General features: G+C 44.3%; 2 protein-coding genes across 2 annotated transcripts in view; both read right to left on the bottom strand.

The window, feature by feature from the left end:
- SPATS2 (spermatogenesis associated serine rich 2) overlaps positions 1–13,855 on the bottom strand; it is a 158,882-nt gene extending 145,027 nt beyond the window's left edge. Inside the window, exon 1 of the mRNA XM_046011141.1 lies at positions 13,725–13,855. The gene's annotated coding sequence lies outside the window, so the exon portion shown is untranslated. The remainder of the gene's footprint in view (positions 1–13,724) is intronic.
- DNAJC22 (DnaJ heat shock protein family (Hsp40) member C22) lies at positions 11,877–17,405 on the bottom strand. The gene is made up of 3 exons (XM_046011142.1): positions 17,298–17,405; positions 15,022–15,979; positions 11,877–13,906 (listed from the first exon to the last, which is right to left on the bottom strand). The coding sequence occupies exons 2-3, from the start codon at positions 15,859–15,861 to the stop codon at positions 13,721–13,723; spliced, it is 1,026 nt and encodes a 341-aa protein (XP_045867098.1). The 5' UTR covers positions 15,862–15,979; positions 17,298–17,405; the 3' UTR covers positions 11,877–13,720.
- Between the last annotated feature and the right edge of the window lie 2,105 nt (positions 17,406–19,510).

The raw sequence follows: 19,510 nt of genomic DNA, 5'->3' as shown, positions 1-19,510 counted from the left end.
GACGTCTGGACTTCGCGACCGCTCAGCAACCTGGGAGTTCGTAGAGGCCGGTGCGGGGTCGGGGACAGGACAACCTCTGGAACCACTTGAGGGTTCTCTACCTCGTCCATGGAACACACTGCCCAAGCCCATTTCTGAGTCGGTTTTCTGGTCTGCTCAGCTGTCTGCATCCCTCCATGCGGTTGTGGGCAGTTGCGCCGCCCATGACTCCTTCTGTTAAATACTCTTCTGGTTTCGTGATCAGATTCCCAACCACCCCAGGACCAGAACCATCTCTAGTATTGGCGCACCTTTCGGGCCAGTGCTGGGCTTCTGTGAAGTACTCACCCCACAGTCAACTGATCTGTAATCAATTAGGAGCGGCCAGAGGCTGGGAATTTAGATAGTTAACAAAGAAAAGATTCATCAGAATCTGCCCCGTGTTCTTAGCTTTTGAGGCCAAAGCATAAAGGGCTCTGGACAGTCATCAGCGACAAGCCTGAAAGTGTACATGAGTGTATACAGCTAGACACCATAGGCACAAGCTTGTTCGCGCTTTCGCTGTTGAAGTCCCAGTACCTGTAATGGAGTAAGATCTCTCTGAAGTTATCTGGTCCTTTGTGTTTAACTTTGCATGAGGCTGGAGAGTCAAAAATACCCTGGAGCCCAATGACCCCTGGCTAATAATGCCTGATCTAATCCAACCATATCATTTACAGATCTAAAGAAACAAAAGACAAGGTCAACCAGCTAGTTAAGACATTATGCCATATGTTGCTTACTATTGAATCTTTTCTTAAAGATTCAAATACGTACTTACTATTGAATATTTTCTGTAAGATTCAAATAGAAGCAAACTCCAAATATCTGTGCTCTTTTCATTCGCTAGATTCATAAGTACCCAATGAATGGTAGGCATTGTTCTAGGTTTTGGGCCACTTACAAATAATTTGAATAAAACATTATCCCCAAGGAGAGTATCCAATTGTAAAGGAGGATAGAAGCTATTAAATAATTAACTAAAATAGCATGTAATAAGTGTTGAAACAGAAAAGCACAAAGTGGTGTAGGAACACAGGAATGAATGACTAATTCTTCCACAATTTCCCTTCCTTCCCATACAGAGTAGAAATGGGATGATATGGCCCTGGTTAATGGGGAACTTCATGCTGAAGAATGGGACCTGAGGGGTGCCTGGGTGGCTCAGTGGGTTAAGGTCTCTGTCTTTAGCTCAGGTCATGATCCCAGGGTCCTGAGATCGAGCCCGCATTGGGCTCTCTGCTCAGTTCCCTCCCTTCCTGATTCCCTCCCGCCCCCCTCCTGCCTTTCTGCCTACTTGTGTCTACTCTGTCTGTCAAATAAATAAATAAAATCTTAAAAAAAAAAAAAAAAAAGAATGGGACCTGAACCGACAGGATTTAAGATCTTTTCCATAACAACAGATTTCACCTACCAAAAGTTTTTTGGGAAACACCTTCAGTATAGGGCCTGTTGGTGCTGCAAAACCAATATACTTTCTTTGGGAGGAAAATAAAGTCTATTGGAAATCTTACAGTGTTGGGAAAGACATTCATTCGATGCCTTTCCTAAGAGATCCAGTGGTATAAGGGAGACAGTTTTTATATGTGGATATCCCATATGTAGATACATATGTAGAAGGGAGGTGAATTAAGGAGCATACCTAGGCCCAATCTATGAGAGCTGTCAAAACATCACTGGAAATCTACCACTATGGAGAATATCCTATTTAACAAGTCTCTAAGGGAGAGTTCTGAATGTGATTGAAAGGAATATTTTGCTAAGTCCCTGGGGAGGCAGTAGGTGCTTTCAAAAAAGAATTTTGTGCGTTTGTTTGGTTTTCCAAGCCATAGCCTTGTTCTGTTCTTTCATTTGGGACAAATTCCTCTGCAATAAAGAATTTTACTCAAAAAAAAAAAAACAAAAAAACACAAAAACGGTCCTTCAAGTAGGGTGGGTCACATACATGACTTGCTAAGTGAGATTTGCAAGAGGGATCCTGCAACTCATGGACTGCCTTCACCCATTCTCCATGCCATACTTTCTCTCTCCAAAGGCACTGAATAAATGCTTCAAAAATATCTTTTGGACCTACATTATAAAGATTAATTTTATCATTGTTCTTTACATATACATTTTCCATTTTGTATGCCATACTTCACAACAAAACAAAGTGATAATTGCCTGCCTTGAAATGATTGCAAATTATTTAAAGTCTATCTATTTATTATACTGGAGGACAAGAAATGCTGTAATAAATTCAACATATAATACTTGTTACGTACTTTAAAGAAAATGAAAAAAACAACCAAATTTCTGAAAAGATTAACTGCTAAGGATTACAAAAGATCATTTTGAAATAACACCTCTGTGTCTCAGTTCAGCCTTAAGGGAATCAATTTATCCCAGGTTACCTAATGACTTCACGGCAAAATTAGAACTAAAGATAAATCTGACATAATTTTCACCTTGGTAGATATATTTTGCAAATATTAATAAGGCCTAATTTGATATGTTTGAAATAGATCCCGGAGAGGGGAATTTTTCTCATATTTTTGTTTGAGTTGAATTTCTGGATCTGAAGTGATAGATTGCCAGATTCTCTATTTTTATTAGGGAAAAAAAGGCTGAATTTAGACTGAGAGACATGAAAATTTTACTCATTATCTTGAAGACAATAACTAATGACTGTAATTAAGGAACATGATCTTTTAGAAGTCTCTTGGCCAAATCTGAAGCTCCAAACCACAACAGGCACGAAGACCACCAAAGGACATCTCATAGGGGTGTACTTGTCTCTCTGACTGCCCCACTTCTAATACCTAAGAATATTCACTTGGGCAATCCAAACTGTGTGTCTTAGAAAATTAGTTTCACGGAAAGCTAAACAGATCTGAAAAAACGATCCCAGCTCCAAATATATTTGGGAAACACTGGGTAAAATAAAGTGAAACCGGTTTCTTTACTTCCCAGAATATTTAACGTGGTAATGTGCTTTGTTAATAATTAAATGAATGCCCTATATAGTATACAGCTTTCGCCCAAGGAAACATTTTCTTCCTAAGAGACTTCTATATGGGATTCATGTTTCTTTGAGCACTCATTTTCTAAAGTTCGGTTAAGGGGCACCTGGGTGGCTCAGTTGGCTAAGCAGCTGCCTTCAGTTCAGGTCATGATCTCAGGGTGCTGGGATGGAGCCCTGCTCCGGACTCAGTGCTCAGCAGATAGCCTGCCTCTTCCCCTCCCTCTTCCCCTGCTTATGTTCTCTCACTCTGTCTCAAATAAACAAATAAAATCTTAAAAAAAAAAAAATAAAGTTCTATTAAAGGGGTTTGATTAGGTTAGCATTTCTCATTTTAAAAATAACAAAATGGAGGTCCAAAGACATGAGTAACATCGTCAAATTTAGCTGTGTATCAGATATTTATGGCTAGGGCTGGTCTTAAATTATCAAAGGTTGAATTATGATATCACAAAATTAGTGGCAATGTCAAAACAAAAACTCATATTTGAAACACTCAGTTCAGCAAAAGTGCATTATAAGTACATTAAAAACTTGAATTTGACCTTTTTAAAAAATATTTTATTTTTTTTTTAAAAAGGGGACACCTGGGTGGCTCAGTGACTTGAGCCTCTGCCTTCGGCTCAGGTCATGATCTCAGGGTCCTGGGATAGAGTCCTGAGTCGGGCTCTCTGCTCAGCGGGGAGCCTGCTTCCCCTCTCTCTCTGCCTACTTGTGATCTCTCTCTCTCTCTGTCAAATAAATAAAAAAAATTTTTTTTAAAAAGATGGGGCATCTTAGCAGTTTGGTCAGTTGGGCATCCAGCTCTTGATTTCAGCTCAGGCTAGGATCCCAAGGCCTCAAGATGGAGCCCTGTGTCACTCGCTGCACTGAGCAGGGAATCTGCTTGAGATTCTTTCTCTCCCTCTCCCTCTGTCCCTCCCTGCCCCACCACCTCACTCTCTCTCTCTCTCTCTCCAAAATAATAAATAAATCAGGGAGCCTGGATGGCTCATTCAGTTAGGCACCTGCCTTCAGCTCAGGTCATGATCTCAGAGTCCTAGGATTCAACCTAGGCTCTCTGCTCAGCAAGGAGTCTGCTTCTCCCTCTCACTCTCCCCCTGTGCTCTCTCTCTCCCTCTCAAATAAATAAATAAAATCTTTTCCAAAAATAAATAATAAATACATGTTTAAAAAATAAAAGTGAAGATTTTATATTTTTAAGATTTTATTTACTTACTTATTTTGAGAGAGAGAAAGTGAGCAAGCAGGGGGAGGGGCAGACAGAGAATCCCAAGCAGATTCCACACTGAATCCAGAGCCCCACTGGGGCTCGATCCCATGACCCTGAGAGAATGACCTGAGCTGAAATCAAGAGTCGGTTGCCCAACTGACTGAGCCCCAAGGTGCCCCAAAAGACTATTTTTTAAGTAATCTCTCCATCCAACAGGGCTAGAGAAGGCCTGAGATCAAGCATCCCATGGATTACCAACTAAGCCAGGGGCCCTGAATTTGATCTTCAGTCACTTTGTGTATATGTGTTAGACCCATAACTAATACTGATTTACTGTAAGTTCATTCATGGAATTTCAGCATGCCCTTTCATTTACACAGTCTTTCATCATTGTTTTAAAAATTGATAATGCTGGGCACCGGGGTGGCTCAGTGCGTTAAGCGTCTGCCTTCACTCAGGTCATGATCCCAAGACCCTGGGGCCAAGCCTGCATTGGGCTCCCCACTCAGTGGGGGGCCTGCTTCTCCCTCTCTCTCTGTCCCTCTCCCTGTTTGTGTGCTCACACTTAAAAGATTTTAAAAAAATCTTTAAAAAAAAAAAAATGATAATGCTGGGCACCTGGGTGGCTCAGTGGGCTAAGCCTCTGCCTTCAGCTCAGGTCACGATCTCAGGGTCCTGGGATTGAGCCTCGCATCTGACTCTCTGCTCTGCGGGGAGCCTGCTTCTCCCACTCTCTCTGCCTGCCTTCTGCCTGCTTGTGATCTCTCTCTCTCCGTCAAATAAATAAATAAAATCTTTTTAAAAAAATTGATAATGCCTACCCTCTGTAAAATATTTTATGGCTCATAAAACATTCTCAACACATTGTCTCACTTGATTGTCTCAACATCGCTGTGATGTAGGTATCATTATCCCCAGTAACAAATGAGAAAGCGAAGGCTTTAAATTGTTAAATAACACGTTCTGTTGTTTGCACTGTTAAATGTCCTGTTATTTGCATGGGGAGAAGACAGCCCCTGCCTTCAAGGGCTTTGTTTTGGTTAAGGAGACAAGACTTACAAGCAGGAGACAGAGAATGATTATATGGCAACATGTAAGAAAATGCTTGATAGAATGACCCAAACTAAACAAGAATGCTGAAGGAACTCAAGAGGGAAAGATTACTGGAGATGGAATTAATCAGTGAAAGCATCGTTTAGGGATAAACCTTAAGCTGGATGTAAAAGTAGTATAAAGATTTGGATTAGCAGAGAGGGGGAAAAAAATTGCAGGAGGGAAGAGTGACATTACCAAAGACATGAACATGGAAAAAGGAACGCACTGATGGAAAAGAATTAGAGATGGAAAGGAGGTAGGTCTAAAATGATCAGTCTCTTAGCTATGCAAGAAAAGTAAACTGCTGAGAGGCAATGAATTCCCAGTCATTGAATATGAATAATATGGCGCCATGTGGCCAGAAATAGCAGCTATTTGCTTCCCTATCCAAATTATGCAGAAAAGCAGTAAATTTACGCTTTCTGCTACGGGCCCCATGAGTGAAAAGGAGAAAGTATCAAGAGAAGCCAAGTCCAAACTGGTGGTTATGGGTATAGAGGGAGAGGTAAAGGAGTAACAATGAGCCTCACTGGCCCTCAGATCTGTGCCTTGGAAACATATGAGTAGAAGACATTTATTTCCCCCATATCCTTCCCGTTCCTTTCTTCACACTAATTCATCTGAAAGGTGCCGATTTATTGGTGCTAGGAAAAGTGTCCCTTCAGGTGGTGCTGCTAGCCAGGCTCTTGTGCTAACTCAGTCACCACCCAGATGACAATATTCCCCAAAACCTTTCCCAGCTCAGAAAAGGGACTAAGGTCAGGCACAGAATGGATTTAAAATGATTCCCTTCCAACTTTCCCACACAGAGCACTGTTGAAAATTGTCAGTGAGGTTTAAACCCAGAAAAATCAAAGGTGACACTAGAGTTATAATAGTTAAAATGGGGGCATCTGGGTGGCTCAGGTTATGTATGGTCTCAGGGTCCTGGGATTGAGCCCTGCATCAGGCTCTCTCCTCAGCAGGGAGCCTGCTTCCCTCTTTCTCTGCCTGCCTCTTTGCTTACTTGTGATCTCTCTCTGTTGAATAAATAATAAAATCTTTTAAAAAAATAGTTAAAATAGTTTGCAAATAAGCAAATATGGGCTATGGAAAGGGCGGATGAGAAGTGAGGAGAAAGAAGAGAATTGGGAAGGAAAGGAAAATGAAAATAAGGGGAGCAACAAATTACTGAAATGAAATCCCTTTCAGCAGGACCCTATGAAAAATTTTCACTGTTGTGGTTCAAAACCCACCTTCACAAAACAAATGAACAAAACCAGGCAGTTGAACGTGTTTCAATCTTTTACAGTGACCAAGAGAAAAATGGCAAGGAACACAAAGAGAAACCAACAAAATCAGCTTCTTGGGATGTACACTTCAAAAGCCAAAAACTCAGTGGCATTAGAGTGTGTTCAAGCAAACCTCTCACATGAGACAGACTGCCCCAGAATCCCCCCGGGAGATCAAATGACATTTAGGAAACATGCTTCCTTTGGAGCTTGCCCTGAATAACACCCAAATTCAACTTCACAGCTGTTCTTTCCTTCCCAACAAAAGGGGAGGACTGAATTATGGTAATGAACCTGCTAAAGAGGTACCATTACCAGATCCTTACAAAAAGGGAAGGGACCTATTTGACCCTTGCGACAGCCTTAAGGCGCCATCTGCAGTTCTTAGCTAAAACTGCAATAAACCCAAAGCTCCCGCTTCTTGTTCAGACCACATAACAAGAGAAAACAAAGACATACTAAATTCAAGTCAGGGAGTCCTGGAAAGCCGCCTGGGTCCTAGAGTAGATGCAAGCGTAGCTTTAAGACACAGTGCCTAGGAAAAGATCTAAGGGCATTAGTTGGCTATAAGCTCAATGAGCAACCAAAAAAAGCTAATAAATTCTTAGACTGCTTGATTTAAAGGATGATATATTGTCCAGACCTTGAGAACTTAATAGCCCCACAGTACCCCGTTCTGTCTGAACACATCTGAGAATTGCATTTAGTTCTGGGCACAATTTAAGAGCAATATTGACAAGAGCCATAAAAATGTTCATACCCTTTGACCCAGTAATCCCACCCATGGGAATTTATTCTGAAAAAATTCAAGAGAATAGATGAATTAGAAACATGAAGATATCGATGCAGCATTCTTTATAACAACAAATATATATATATATATATGTATGTATATATATATATATTAATACTCTAAATGTCTCCCAAAAAGGGAATATTATACAGCATTAAAATATAATGATAAGCTATTTGAAAAAATAAAACAAGAAACATAGAATGCTAATGCATGCTACAACATGGATGAATCTTGAAAACACTAGGGTAAGTGAAAAAAAAAGCCAGACACAAAAGGAGGCATTGTATGATTCTATTTGTATAATGTGTCCAGGATAGGCAAATCTGTAGAGACAGAAAGTATTAGTGGTTGCTAGTGGCTGGGGGAGGGGAGAACAGAGAGTGATCACTAATGGGTACGGCGTTTGTTTTGAGGGAGGCAAAAAACTTCTGGAATTAGATAGTGGTGATGGTTGCACAACCTTATGAATATACTAAAACCCACTAAACTGTATACATTAAAAAGATGAATTTTTGCCAACAATGAATCAGGGAACACCTAACACAATACCAAAAAAAAAGGATGAATTTTATGGTATGTGAATTACATCTCAATTAAATACATGTATGTCTTCATAGTAATATATATATACATAAACATATGTATGTCTTCATAATAATGTATAAAATGCATATGATTCAGTGAGGGGGAAAACCGTACCAAATTGTGTCCTTGATATGATTCAATCATGTAAAAATTAATTATGTACATTTATGGATGAGGACTACATGGGAACATGAAAACACGAAAACAGTTTAATGTAGGTGAATTTTTTGTGTGGGCTGGGGGGTGGTGGGGGCCATTATATGGTCTCTCAAGCAATTGAGTATTTTCTTTTCTTCCCGGGGACAGTGTCCACAAGAGGGCAGACAGAAGATGACAAAACGGAACCATTTAGCAAAAGCCTTAGCTGAAAAGTTAAGAACCCAGCATCCAGTATGGAAAGCAATCTCAAAGGTCATCTAAGTCTGGCTTCCTCATATCATGAAGGAAAAACTGAGGCCCAGAGTGGTAAAGCGGCAGGCTGGTCCCACAAGAAGTGGAGGGAGCAGCCCATCTCCTCACTTCTCCATCTGTCTCTTTCTACCAGACTGCAGTGCGCTTCCACAAACAAGGCAATGTTTAAGCTAGAAAAGAGAAAAGGGAAGATTTAGAGGGGTAGGAGATGAAGGGCAAGTTCTTATCAAGAAAGGGGTTTTTGCTGGGTTTTTTTCTTTGTAACAAGAGATGGCAGATCTAGAAAGAAATTACAGGGAAGCAAATTTCAGTCCAATGAAAGAACTTAACAATTAAGGATGCCCAACGGGCAAAACAGGGAGCAGACTTCCAACTGAGTCAAAAGCTGAAATAGAAATCTTTGAAGAAAGCTATTCTCAAGATTCTGCACTGAACAAGCACTTGGCATAGAGGTCTTCTCAGTTCCCTTCCAACTCTTTAAAGGGTCTATACATTTTTTTAATTTGTGGGAATGGGAGAATATGAAATCACTGGATTTTTATTAAATCTACTCACGTAGAGAATAAGGAAGACCTCACACTTCCTAATGTCTTAGGTTTATATAAATATATAATTATTTTATAATGGATTTCTACTTTCAGCTGATTTTTGCTATGTCAGTGCTTTGGGAAGGAAGATGAAATCCAAATATGGTTTAACCAGTCTTTCCTACTGAGAGGTAAACATTCTTTAGTCTCACTTCATACCTCTTAGTGCCCTAGCCCATACCCACAAAAATCTCTCTTGTGCAAAACCAGTTCACACTAACATGACCAAGGTGGCTTGGCTAAGAGCTGGGTGTGAGATGGCCATGCTGTAACACCTGAGAAAGTGTAATACCTCTCTGTTCTTCACAGAAGGACCGAGACTCCAGATGTCAGGGAATAGTATCCCTAATCGAAATGAATGTGCCAAAGGATGACAAGAGATTTCTACAAGGAGAATCTGCAGGTGAAAAGGGCCATCTTACAAGCAGTTTCCCAGCTCCCTTCCCAAAGAATCATCTCACCCTCGGAGTTGTCTCACTCTGAGGACTTCTGCGATCACAATTGGCCCAGATAAGCTCTGCCCCATTTTGAAACTATAGCCCAAGAACAGCCAAACCCAAACCACTTCCCTGGTTCCCGATAAACAGCTTAAAAAGGCTGGAATTTTTCTTAATTATAAAACAAGAGAGAGTCTAGGAAAGAATGGGTGAAGAAGCGGAACTGCTGGGAACCCTACCATCAACAACACAACCAATCCATCATTCCTATTTACTTCTTTCTAACTGTTATCTGTGAGCATTACAGAGATATGCAGGAAATCAAGAGGAAAGCCTTTTAAAAATAGAAAATATACTGTATACTCTAAGAAAATTCAGCCTTACAAGTAGAACCTTCATTCCATACCAGTTAACTCCCTAGATACTCAAGCCCTATTTCCTTCCGTGGGCTGAAAAGGGGAAAGTGTTATACTGAAGTATTTGTCCACTCTACATATGGTCGCTTCTTTATCCCAGCAATACTTTAAAAGTATACACTATAGTTGGGGCACCTGGGTGGCTTAGTGGGTTAAAGCCTCTGCCTTTGGCCTCTGCCTGTGATCTCTGTCTGTCAAATAAATAAATAAAATCTTTAAAAATATATATAAAAAAGTATATACTGTTGTTTAACTTGAATTTAAATGAAATCTTGGAAGAAAAAAAAAGTACATACTATGGGGGCTCCTGGCTGGCTCAGTTGGTAGAGCCTGGGACTTTTAATCTCAGGGTCATGAGTTCAAGCCCCAATTGGGCTTAGGGCCTACTTAATTAAAAAAAAAAAAGTACACACTGTTATCTCAATTTTTAGGGGAAACTAAGGCTCTCAGAGACCAAAGAAACCCAGGATCACAAACAGCTAGAAAATCATGGAACCAGATTCAAATCCTAATACTAATCCTTCTGATTCTAAAACCTATGGTTAAAGTCAAAAGACAAATCATAGACTTGAGAAAAATATAACACCTATGACAAAGGGCTAAAGTTCCTAACAAACAAGGATACCAACAAAATAGATTTCATAAAGACAAGTAGGAAAATAAGTTTGTTTTTGTTTTCTTTTTTTCATTTTTTTAAAAGATTTTATTTATTGACAGAGAGAGAGAGATCACCAGTAGGCAGAGAGGCAGGCAGAGAGAGAGGGGGAAGCAGGCTCCCTGCCAAACAGAGAGCCTGATGCAGGGCTCAATCCCAGGACCCTGAGGTCCTGACCTGAGCTGAAGGCAGAGGCTTAACCTCTGAGCCACCCAAGCACCCCAGGAACGTAAGTTTTTTTAAGGGAGATAAGACTTTCAGGCATTCACTGAAGAAGAAATGCAACAACCCAAGAAAAACTTGAAAAGATGCTGAACTTTAGTATGAGTCAGGGAAAGGCAAATTAAAGTCATCAAATACTATTTCTCACCTATCATCTTGGCAAAAATTTAAGAGCGGTAACAGTCCATTCCAGTTACAAGGAATGGGCCAGTTTCTTACACTGTTGGTAGACGTGTAAACTGCTATCATCTTTTCCAGAAGTAACCTGATACAGTATCAATGAAAATTTAAAATATACATTCTGGGGGTGCCTGGGGGCTGAGTTGGTTGAGCGTCTGATTGGCTTAGGTCATGATCTCAGAGTTCTAGGATTGAGCCCCAAGTCAGGATCGGCTCTCAACGGGATTCTGCTTGTCCCTCTGCCCCTCCTCCTGCTCATGTTCTCTCTCTCTCTCTCTCAAATGAATAAATAAAAGTTTAAAAATAAAAATAAAATAAAATAGGGGCTCCTGCGTGGTTCAGTGGGTTAAGCCTCTGCCTTCAGCTGGGGTCATGGTCTCAGCGTCCTGGGATAGAGCCCCGCATTGGGCTCTCTGCTCAGCGGGGAGCCTGCTTCCCACCCCCTCTCTGCCTGCGTTTGTCTACCTGTGATCTCTCTGTCAAATAAATAAATAAAATCTTTAAAAAAAAATAAAAATAAAATATACATTCTGATTGACCCTACATTATCACTTATCAGACTCTACTATCAAAAAAACAAAAAGCACTGATACACACATTTAATGATATTTATTGTAGCATTGCTCATGTTGAAACAACAGAAACCGCTCATTGATAATTCCTATTTGAGTAAATTAAAATATAGCCATATTTTTCTAACAAAGCTCATAACAAAATTTGAGAACAGTAAAATTATTTTCCAAATCAAGTAAAGCCCTTAATCATTCTTTTGTTTCTTCTTTATAGACTATTTTTAATATATTTACATTTTGCAGAAATAGTACTACATATCATGTTAGTAAATTACTAATCAATACCCTATGAAAATGCCTCATTAAAATTCCATGTGATAATCTGACAAATTGTGTTTTTCAGAAGAAGTGTATCAATTTTTGGCAACTTTAAAAAGATGTAAAAGTTAATTTGGTCTTAAAATCATGGCATATAAATTCATTGACAAAATTTTTTTATTTTTTTAATATATGAATACAAAGAAAAAATCTACAAATTTCATTCTTCTCCATTGATCAGACCGTATTTTGTTTTAGTCTGCGAGAAATACTAGCCAAAATAATTCTACTTTTAAATATATATATATATACCCTACTCAGCATTAATTTCCTGGAAAAAAAGGAAAAAAATAAAAAGCTTGAGGCATGTACACAAACACAAAAGAAGAGCAAGAAAGCTAGAGTAAAGGTTTAGAATTCTTTTTTTTTTTTTAAGATTTTATTTATTTGCCAGAGATAGAGAGAGAGAGAGTACACACAAGCAGGCAGAGAGGCAGGCAGAGGCAGTGAGAGAAGCAGGCTGCCTGCCAAGCAAGGAGCCCAATGCGGGACTCGATCCCAGGACTCTGGGCTGAGCTGAAGGCAGCAGCTTAACCAACTGAGCCACCCCGGCTTCCCAAGGTTTAGAATTTTAACATCACATTCCTGTTCTCCAGTGTCCCTGTGTATCCTATACTGTTTCTTCCACACTTGGCTGGTTATATAGGAATGAAATAAGACCCTGTTGACATGCTCCTGGTTCCCTAGGGTTTCCCAAAGTCCCCATAAAGGCATATGAGATATAAAATCATGAATTTTGGGGTGCCTGGGTGACTCAGTGGGTTAAGCCTCTGCCTTCAGCTCCGATCCTGGTCTTGGGGTCCTGGGATCGAGCCCCGAATCAGGCTCTCTGCTCAATGGGAGCCTGCTTCCCCCTCTCTCTGCCTGCCTCTCTACCTACTTGTGATCACTCTCTATCAAATAAATAAATAAAATCTTAAAAAAAATTTTTTTTAAGTCATGAATTTTCCCATGAGTCCCCATAAAACAATGTCATCTGTCCCTTCTCCAATGTTCCAGTGCACTCTATTTATGCTTCTTATGACACTTAGTTCAAAACACTAAAGGAGGCGAACTTTGATATCTGTGTCTGTTGTATATGCTATATCCCCCACCAGACTGTAGGCTCCTAGGCAGCGGAGTATATAGTTCAGTCATACCCCGAGTCTGGGGGAGAGAACTCAGCCAGTCCAACCACCCATGTAAAATCTGAGGGCTCTCTACAATACTTCATTAAGCAGAGAAGTTTGTGATGGGGGTGCTATCCCCATCCTATGGCAGCTTATTCCTTCTTGGGAAAAGTGTAGCTCCTAGTAAAGCTCTCCTATAAATGGAATTAAGATAGTTTCCTGAAATTTTTTAATTTAACCCCTCTCTTACCCATTGGTAATCTGTAGAATAAATTGAATCCCTTCTGCACAGGACAGCTTGTGAAATGGTAGAAACTTCATATTTTTCCTTCAAATCTCCTAACTCTGGGAAAGAATGAGAGAAAGAAAGAAAGAAAAGAGAGAGAGAAAGAACGAAAGAAAGAAAGAAAGAAAAGGAAACAAAGAGGAAGGGAAAGGAGGGGAGGGGAGGGAAGGGAAGGGAAGGGAAGGGAAGAAATTGATAAAACAACCTTCCTCCATCACTCATCAACATACCAGGGCAGAGCATGGTAGTATATTCTCTAAAAGATATTTTATTGGTTTTTATAATATGCCTTTCATTTCACTATCTGATTTTAAGAAGAAATTGTCAGGAATACAATAATGAGAATTCAGAAATTTGCAACATAAATACATTCTTCTGCCACAAAAGCTTTCTTACCCCTTTAAGTTGTTGTCACACACCCCCCCCCCCCCCCCCGCAAGCAGAGAGTTTCTTTAACGCTATTGGGATGACCCCAGTAGGCAAATCTGGGCTGGGACAAGCTGCTTCGTTCTGCCAGAAAGAGTCCATCCCCAAAGGGAAATTTCTTCTCACCTCCAGGATCCCCTGGGCTTTCTGGGCTGACTCAAGACTTCATATGCAGCCTGAATCTCCAGGAAATGCCTCTGAGCCTCCTCGGTCCGGTGCCGGTTGTGGTCAGGGTGCCAGATCTTTACTAGCTCCCGGTATCTTTGATGTATTTCTTCATTTGTTGCCCCCTCTGAGAGACTCAAAACCTTAGGGAAACAGAAGCTGACAAATTAGAATTCCATAAGTTTCAGAGCACCTGAGCCTCTCCTGCTTCTTTGCTAAATCAGGCTGCACTATCTCTGGAGTTGGCTTCTACTTGCCTGAGAGAAAGGCCCAGAGCCTCAGATTAGAATTCCAGCATGGGCTAGCCTGGATCTCATGGCAAGAACCAAGATTTGCCTTGAACCACAGCTGCCCATTTTCTAACCTGGGACTTCACATCCCTGACAAAGGTCTCCTCCTTGCAAGAGAAATAAGCATATATATCCACCAAAGACACGTACAAGAATGTTCACAGCAATTTGATCAGAATGGTCCCAAATTGGAACTAATCCAAATGTCCACGGACAATGGAGTGGATAGATAATGTGTGGTATATTCATACAATGGGATACTATGCAACAATGGAAACAATTTATCTGCATGCAATAGTATGAATAAATCCCACAAACATAATGTTGAATGAAAGAATTCAGACACGGTGTGTCTAGCTGGCTCAGTTGGTAGAGCGTGTGACTTTTCATCTCAGGGTTGTGAGTTCAAGCCCCATGCTGGGAATGGAGCCTACTTAAAAAAAAAATAAAATAATATATATATGTGTATATATAATATAAATAAAAATAAAAGACAAATTAAAAAATAAGTTAATTTTAAAAAGAAAGAAGTCAGACATAAAAGAGTACATACTGAATGATTCCATTTATCTGAAATTTAAGAATGGGCAAAACTAATCTATGGTAACAGAAGTCAGAATAGAGGTTCCCTCTGAGGGATGCAAGGGAACCTTCTTAGTGCTGGATATGTTCTATACCTTGATTTGAATGGTGGTTACATAGATGTGTAAGTACATAAACTTTATACACTTTATATATATCTCAATAAAAGTTAAACATTATATATGTATCCATTTCCCACTCACTGTTAGAGCCTCTGTACCTTCACCCATTGCACACAGAAGCCCAAAGAAACCAGGACAGCCTTCTAGGGCCCGACCCAGCAGACATGAAAACAGTACTTCCACATAAGGCTGCATCATTTCCAATAAAGCTGAGCTGAAGTCCCAGAGCTGCCCCAGCCAGGAAGAGAGGGAACAAAGCCTTACCTGGTAAGCCAGCTGGTGCTTCTCCTCCTGAAAACTGCTAACAAACTTATAGAGCTTCTCCCACTCCTGGAAGTAGCTGCTGCTGAAGCAAGGATCCCCCACCAGCAGCCTCCAGCCCCGGTAAGGCAGAAGGAGGACAGACTCCATGAGGGGGCCAATGAGGGGAAAGAAGCTGAACCAACTCAAGAAGGAGCCAAGGGTTTCTGCCACATAGCTGAGGGTGGCAGCTGTGTTGCAAAAGGCGCTGTAGGCTAGTGGACCTGTGAAAGCCAGGTAAGCCAGGCCCAGACGATAAAGCCGAATGCTGAGCGTCTCTGACCCAATGGAAGCTTTATAGCGGCGATGCTTCTGGGCTGTAATGCTGGCAGCCAAGCTAATGGGCAGAATGGCTATGGGGCGGCCATAGAAGAGAGGGGAAGTAAGGAATGCTGCCCCGAGAGTATTCTTAAAGTCTGTGGTCTGGTTGCCAACAGCAGCCACCAGCAAGACCCCTAAGCCAACTGCCAGTGGGAGGCCCACAATATAGAAGTTGGCCATGAAAGAAAGGCTAATGAGAGCCACCAGGCCAAAATAGATGCCCACTATCATCTGAGCGACAAAGCGAGTAAGACTCAGAGGGGGTGACCTCCCTTCCGATCTCTGCCTCTGCCCCTGGGTTCTGTTGGCCTGAGCTACAAAGCTTGGGAGCTTCCAGAATTCCCAGAGCCAGCCCAGCCCACCACCCCCCAGGGTAAGCATCCAGAGCAGTGCATGACTGTCCCGCCCCAGGTACAGGTGGTGGAGCCCAGCAGGGCCCCCTACAGCCCAGAGGGCATAGGTCACCAAGAGTCCCTTGGCCATCCTCTAGGGAAAGGGTGTCAGATCAAGTTCAGTGGCACCTGACATTGCCCAGAATGCAGAAATCTGGGGTCATCTGTGAGAGTCATGGCTGTCCTGGTCCCAGAGTTATCCTTAGACCCTAAGAGATGGGAAAAAGCAGTGGTAAGACTATATCCAGATCCCAGTCCAGCAAACCATTTCTCCTTCCAATAAGAATCAAGTGCAGATCTTCCTGAGTGTGCCTGAAACGCTGGCACATACCCTTTGGTCTGGCCCCTCATTTCTGTTTTTTTTTTTTTTTTTTTTTTAATATTTTATTTATTTAACAGAGAGAAATCACAACTAGTTAGAGAAGCAGGCAGAGAGAGAGGAGGAAGCAGGCTCCCTGAGGAGCAGAGAGCCCGATGCGGGGCTCGATCCCAGGACCCTGAGATCATGACCTGAGCCGAAGGCAGAGGCTTTAACCCACTGAGCCACCCAGGCGTCCCTTCTGTTTTCTTTTTTTTTTTTAAGATTTTATTTATCGATTGGACAGAGAGAGATCACAAGTAGGCAGAGAGGCAGGCAGAGAGAGTGAGAGGGAAGCAGGCTCCCCGCCGAGCAGAGAGCCCGATGCGGGACTCGATCCCAGGACCCTGAGATCATGACCCGAGCCGAAGGCATAGGCCTAAACCACTGAGCCACCCAGGAACCCCTCATTTCTGTTTTCTTTACAAGCATAGCAACTCCAAATTTAGGAGAGAAAAATGTTTTTAGATGCTTTCAGTTGTGGGGGCACCTGGGTGGCTCAGTGGGTTAAACCTCTGCCTTCAGCTCAGGTCATGATCTCGGGGTCCTGGGATCGAGCCCCGCATTGGGCTCTCTGCTCAGCAGAGCTCTCTGCTCTCTCTCTGCCTGCCTCTCTGCCCACTTGTGCTCTCTATCTGTCAAATAAATAAAAAATCTTAAAAAAAAATTTAAAAAAATAATAGATGCTTTCAGTTGTGGAACTCGGCACACGGACAGAAAAGCCACAGCTTAAGTTTCAGACCAGTGATTCCTGGATTGGCTTATGGGGAATGGAGTGAACAGGAGTGAATAGAACGCCCTTCTAAAGTTCCTACACATTTTGAAAGTCCTCCCAGCGCTCCTCAGCGTCACACTATGGCTGCCCTCAGACGCACGGCCGAGGTTTCGGCCCCTCTCCAGCCTTCCCATCTCTCCAAGCCATTCAATCTTCCCACAAGTCCCACCTGAAAGAGGTCCTGAGGTCCCTCCGCTTAACAGCTCTGGAAAACTAACATTTTTTTTGACCTAGACCCTGGCACCCCGCAAAGGCGAACTTCAGTCTCTACAAAGAGGTCTGATGAACACCAAACCAGATGCCAACATGTGCCTGCCAGTGTCTCCCCGCTACGCAGAGTGGGCCTCAAGACCACCAGCCAGTTACCCGCTAGTCCCAGGGTGGGCGGCCGTACCTGGGTACTTCGGCTCCCAGACCCCGTCAGACCAGTCATTTCCTTCAACTAGAAAGTCAAAATGGCCCCTCTCACTCCGTTCCCACTCGCATCCAAATGGACTTTGTCTTTCTGCGTTTGCTGTGTCACGGAAGTGGGGCCGTTCGGGTCAGGCCCCTCCCTAAGCACTCTTCTCCACCCCGCCCCAGTCTCTTCCGGATCACTTTTTGGCCTCTGGGCTCCTCTCGCCCGCCCTTTGGAGGGAACTAGGTGCAAGCCTTTCCCAGAGCATGCAGCTTCCCCCGGCTCAAAGGGGTTGGCGCAGAGCTGCACTCCAGGCCCTGCGCGTCCGCACCGCGGTACCACCACCACGAGGTGGCGCTGCTGCCTACGGAAGGGCGGGGCCGGGCCGGTCTTCACACTCACCTTGTCCAGTTGCCCGGGCAAAGCAGCCCAGAGCGGTTCCCTATAAACGCAGAAATGGGCCTTGATCGTCCCTTTCCACCCCTACAGATGAGAGGGTGACTTGTCCTTCACCTCAGGGTGCGCTCTCTTCCTACACAGTTGTCTTTCAAGACCGTCTTGCGTGGCTCCACTTCCAATTCCTCTAAGGCTGACTCCAGCCCCCCGAGTTTGCCTCACCTGCCCCACCTCCAGGCCTGCCAGTAAGGGGAATTATATCTAGACCTGAGCCTGAGACCTGAGGGGCCTCCAGATCTTGCGGGTGCCCCAATTCCGCTGTATCCTGAGGCCTACGGGCAAGAGGCAGAAACAGTAGCAAAAACGGATATGGGGTGAGGGGCGTCCCAGCAGGAGAGCAGAGCGAGAGCGAGGCCGCCGCACCAGAGCAGTCCGCCTTCCTCCCACCTCGATGCTGGGAGGGAGCTGGGATGCTAGATGCCTTCGCTTCAGTGCCTTGGGCTCCAATCCCTGTTCTGTCCAATGACCTTGGCCAAGTCACGCCGCTTCTGGGGCCTGTAAGGGGAGGGAAAAGCTTGGCTCTCCAAGGTCCCCAGCCTTGACTCTTGGGTAGGGTGGGCCTGGTGGCCCCCACGTCCGTCTGCTCCGCGTAGCGGACAGAGTGCTTCTGTTCCTCCACACCGCCAGCCCCCAGCCCTTATCCCGGCCCCCGGTCCCCAGGGAGGGACCGCGGCTCGCGTAAGGCGCCTTAGGGCTCACTGAGGGGCCAAGACTGGGAGGTGCCCCAAAGCGACGCTGAAGCCGCCAGCTGGGGGCGGGGGCGGAAGGCCGCTGAATAATGAATGAGACTTAATTGGGCCCGCTCTGCAAGGCGGCGCGCTAAGCTGGGCAAACAGCTCGGGCGGCGGCGGCCGCCGCTGGACAAACAAACTCGCTCCCGGCGCTGGAAGCGGGGTGGGGGAGACAGCGGCGGAACCGGGAGGGAAGGGGTAGGCCGCCTGGCCCCTGGGCCGCAGCGCGCCGCCAGCTCTGAGGCGGGAGGGATCCAAGACTGCTGGGCGGCGCTGGCCTCCCAGAGAGTGGTGGTCGGGGACCGGGCTCAGGGTTCGATTTTCGGCAGCGAGGGCTGGGTGGGGAGAAAAGCGCATTGTGCGGTGGGAGCCAGGGGCCCAAGGGCTACAGGAGTGCGCGGAAAAGATGGAGAAATGAGTGCAGGGCGGAGGAGAGAGGGAGAAGTGAGGGAAGAAAAAGCGCACCGCGGGAGGGGCGGCCGGGGTGGGGACGGGAGAAGAGCCGTTACCTAGAGGAAAGGGAAGAGCGATGGAGGAACAAGCGAAGGGAGGCGCGAGGGGTTGGGAGAAGAAGAATTGGAGAAGAGTCAAGGAGAGGGATGGGAGGTGACCGGAATGAGAACGAGAGGGCGGCGGGGCGGGCAGGAGGCGCCCCTGCCGCCGCCTCGCCCCGCCGCTCTCCCGCCCTAGCGCTCTCTCCAGCCGCCCGCACTCACTTTGTCACAATTACGGGGCCGTCACTCGGCCCGGATTGTTTTCCCCAAATTGTTGTTCTATAAACTGGCGCGAGGTGGGGAGTGGGGGGATCTGACAAGCTGAAGCGGGAGGGGAGGGCCTGAACGGCGTGGGGGACGCCGCGGAGTATCAACCCACAAGCGGACCGGGGCGGGCAGGTGAATCCAGAGACCCACGCGGGAACTCTGGTCGGTGCCTCAGCCTCGCTGCCGATCCCGTTTTTAACCTTCCTGGACCTTCCCAACCTCGGCTGCCTCGGTTTCCCCAACAGAGAACTGGGAGGATTGG

The sequence above is a fragment of the Meles meles genome, chromosome 7 (assembly GCF_922984935.1).
Source record: "Meles meles chromosome 7, mMelMel3.1 paternal haplotype, whole genome shotgun sequence".
Classification (NCBI taxonomy): Eukaryota; Metazoa; Chordata; class Mammalia; order Carnivora; family Mustelidae; genus Meles; species Meles meles.
Note: the sequence above shows the minus strand (reverse complement) of the source record. Positions and strands in the feature narration are given on the sequence as shown.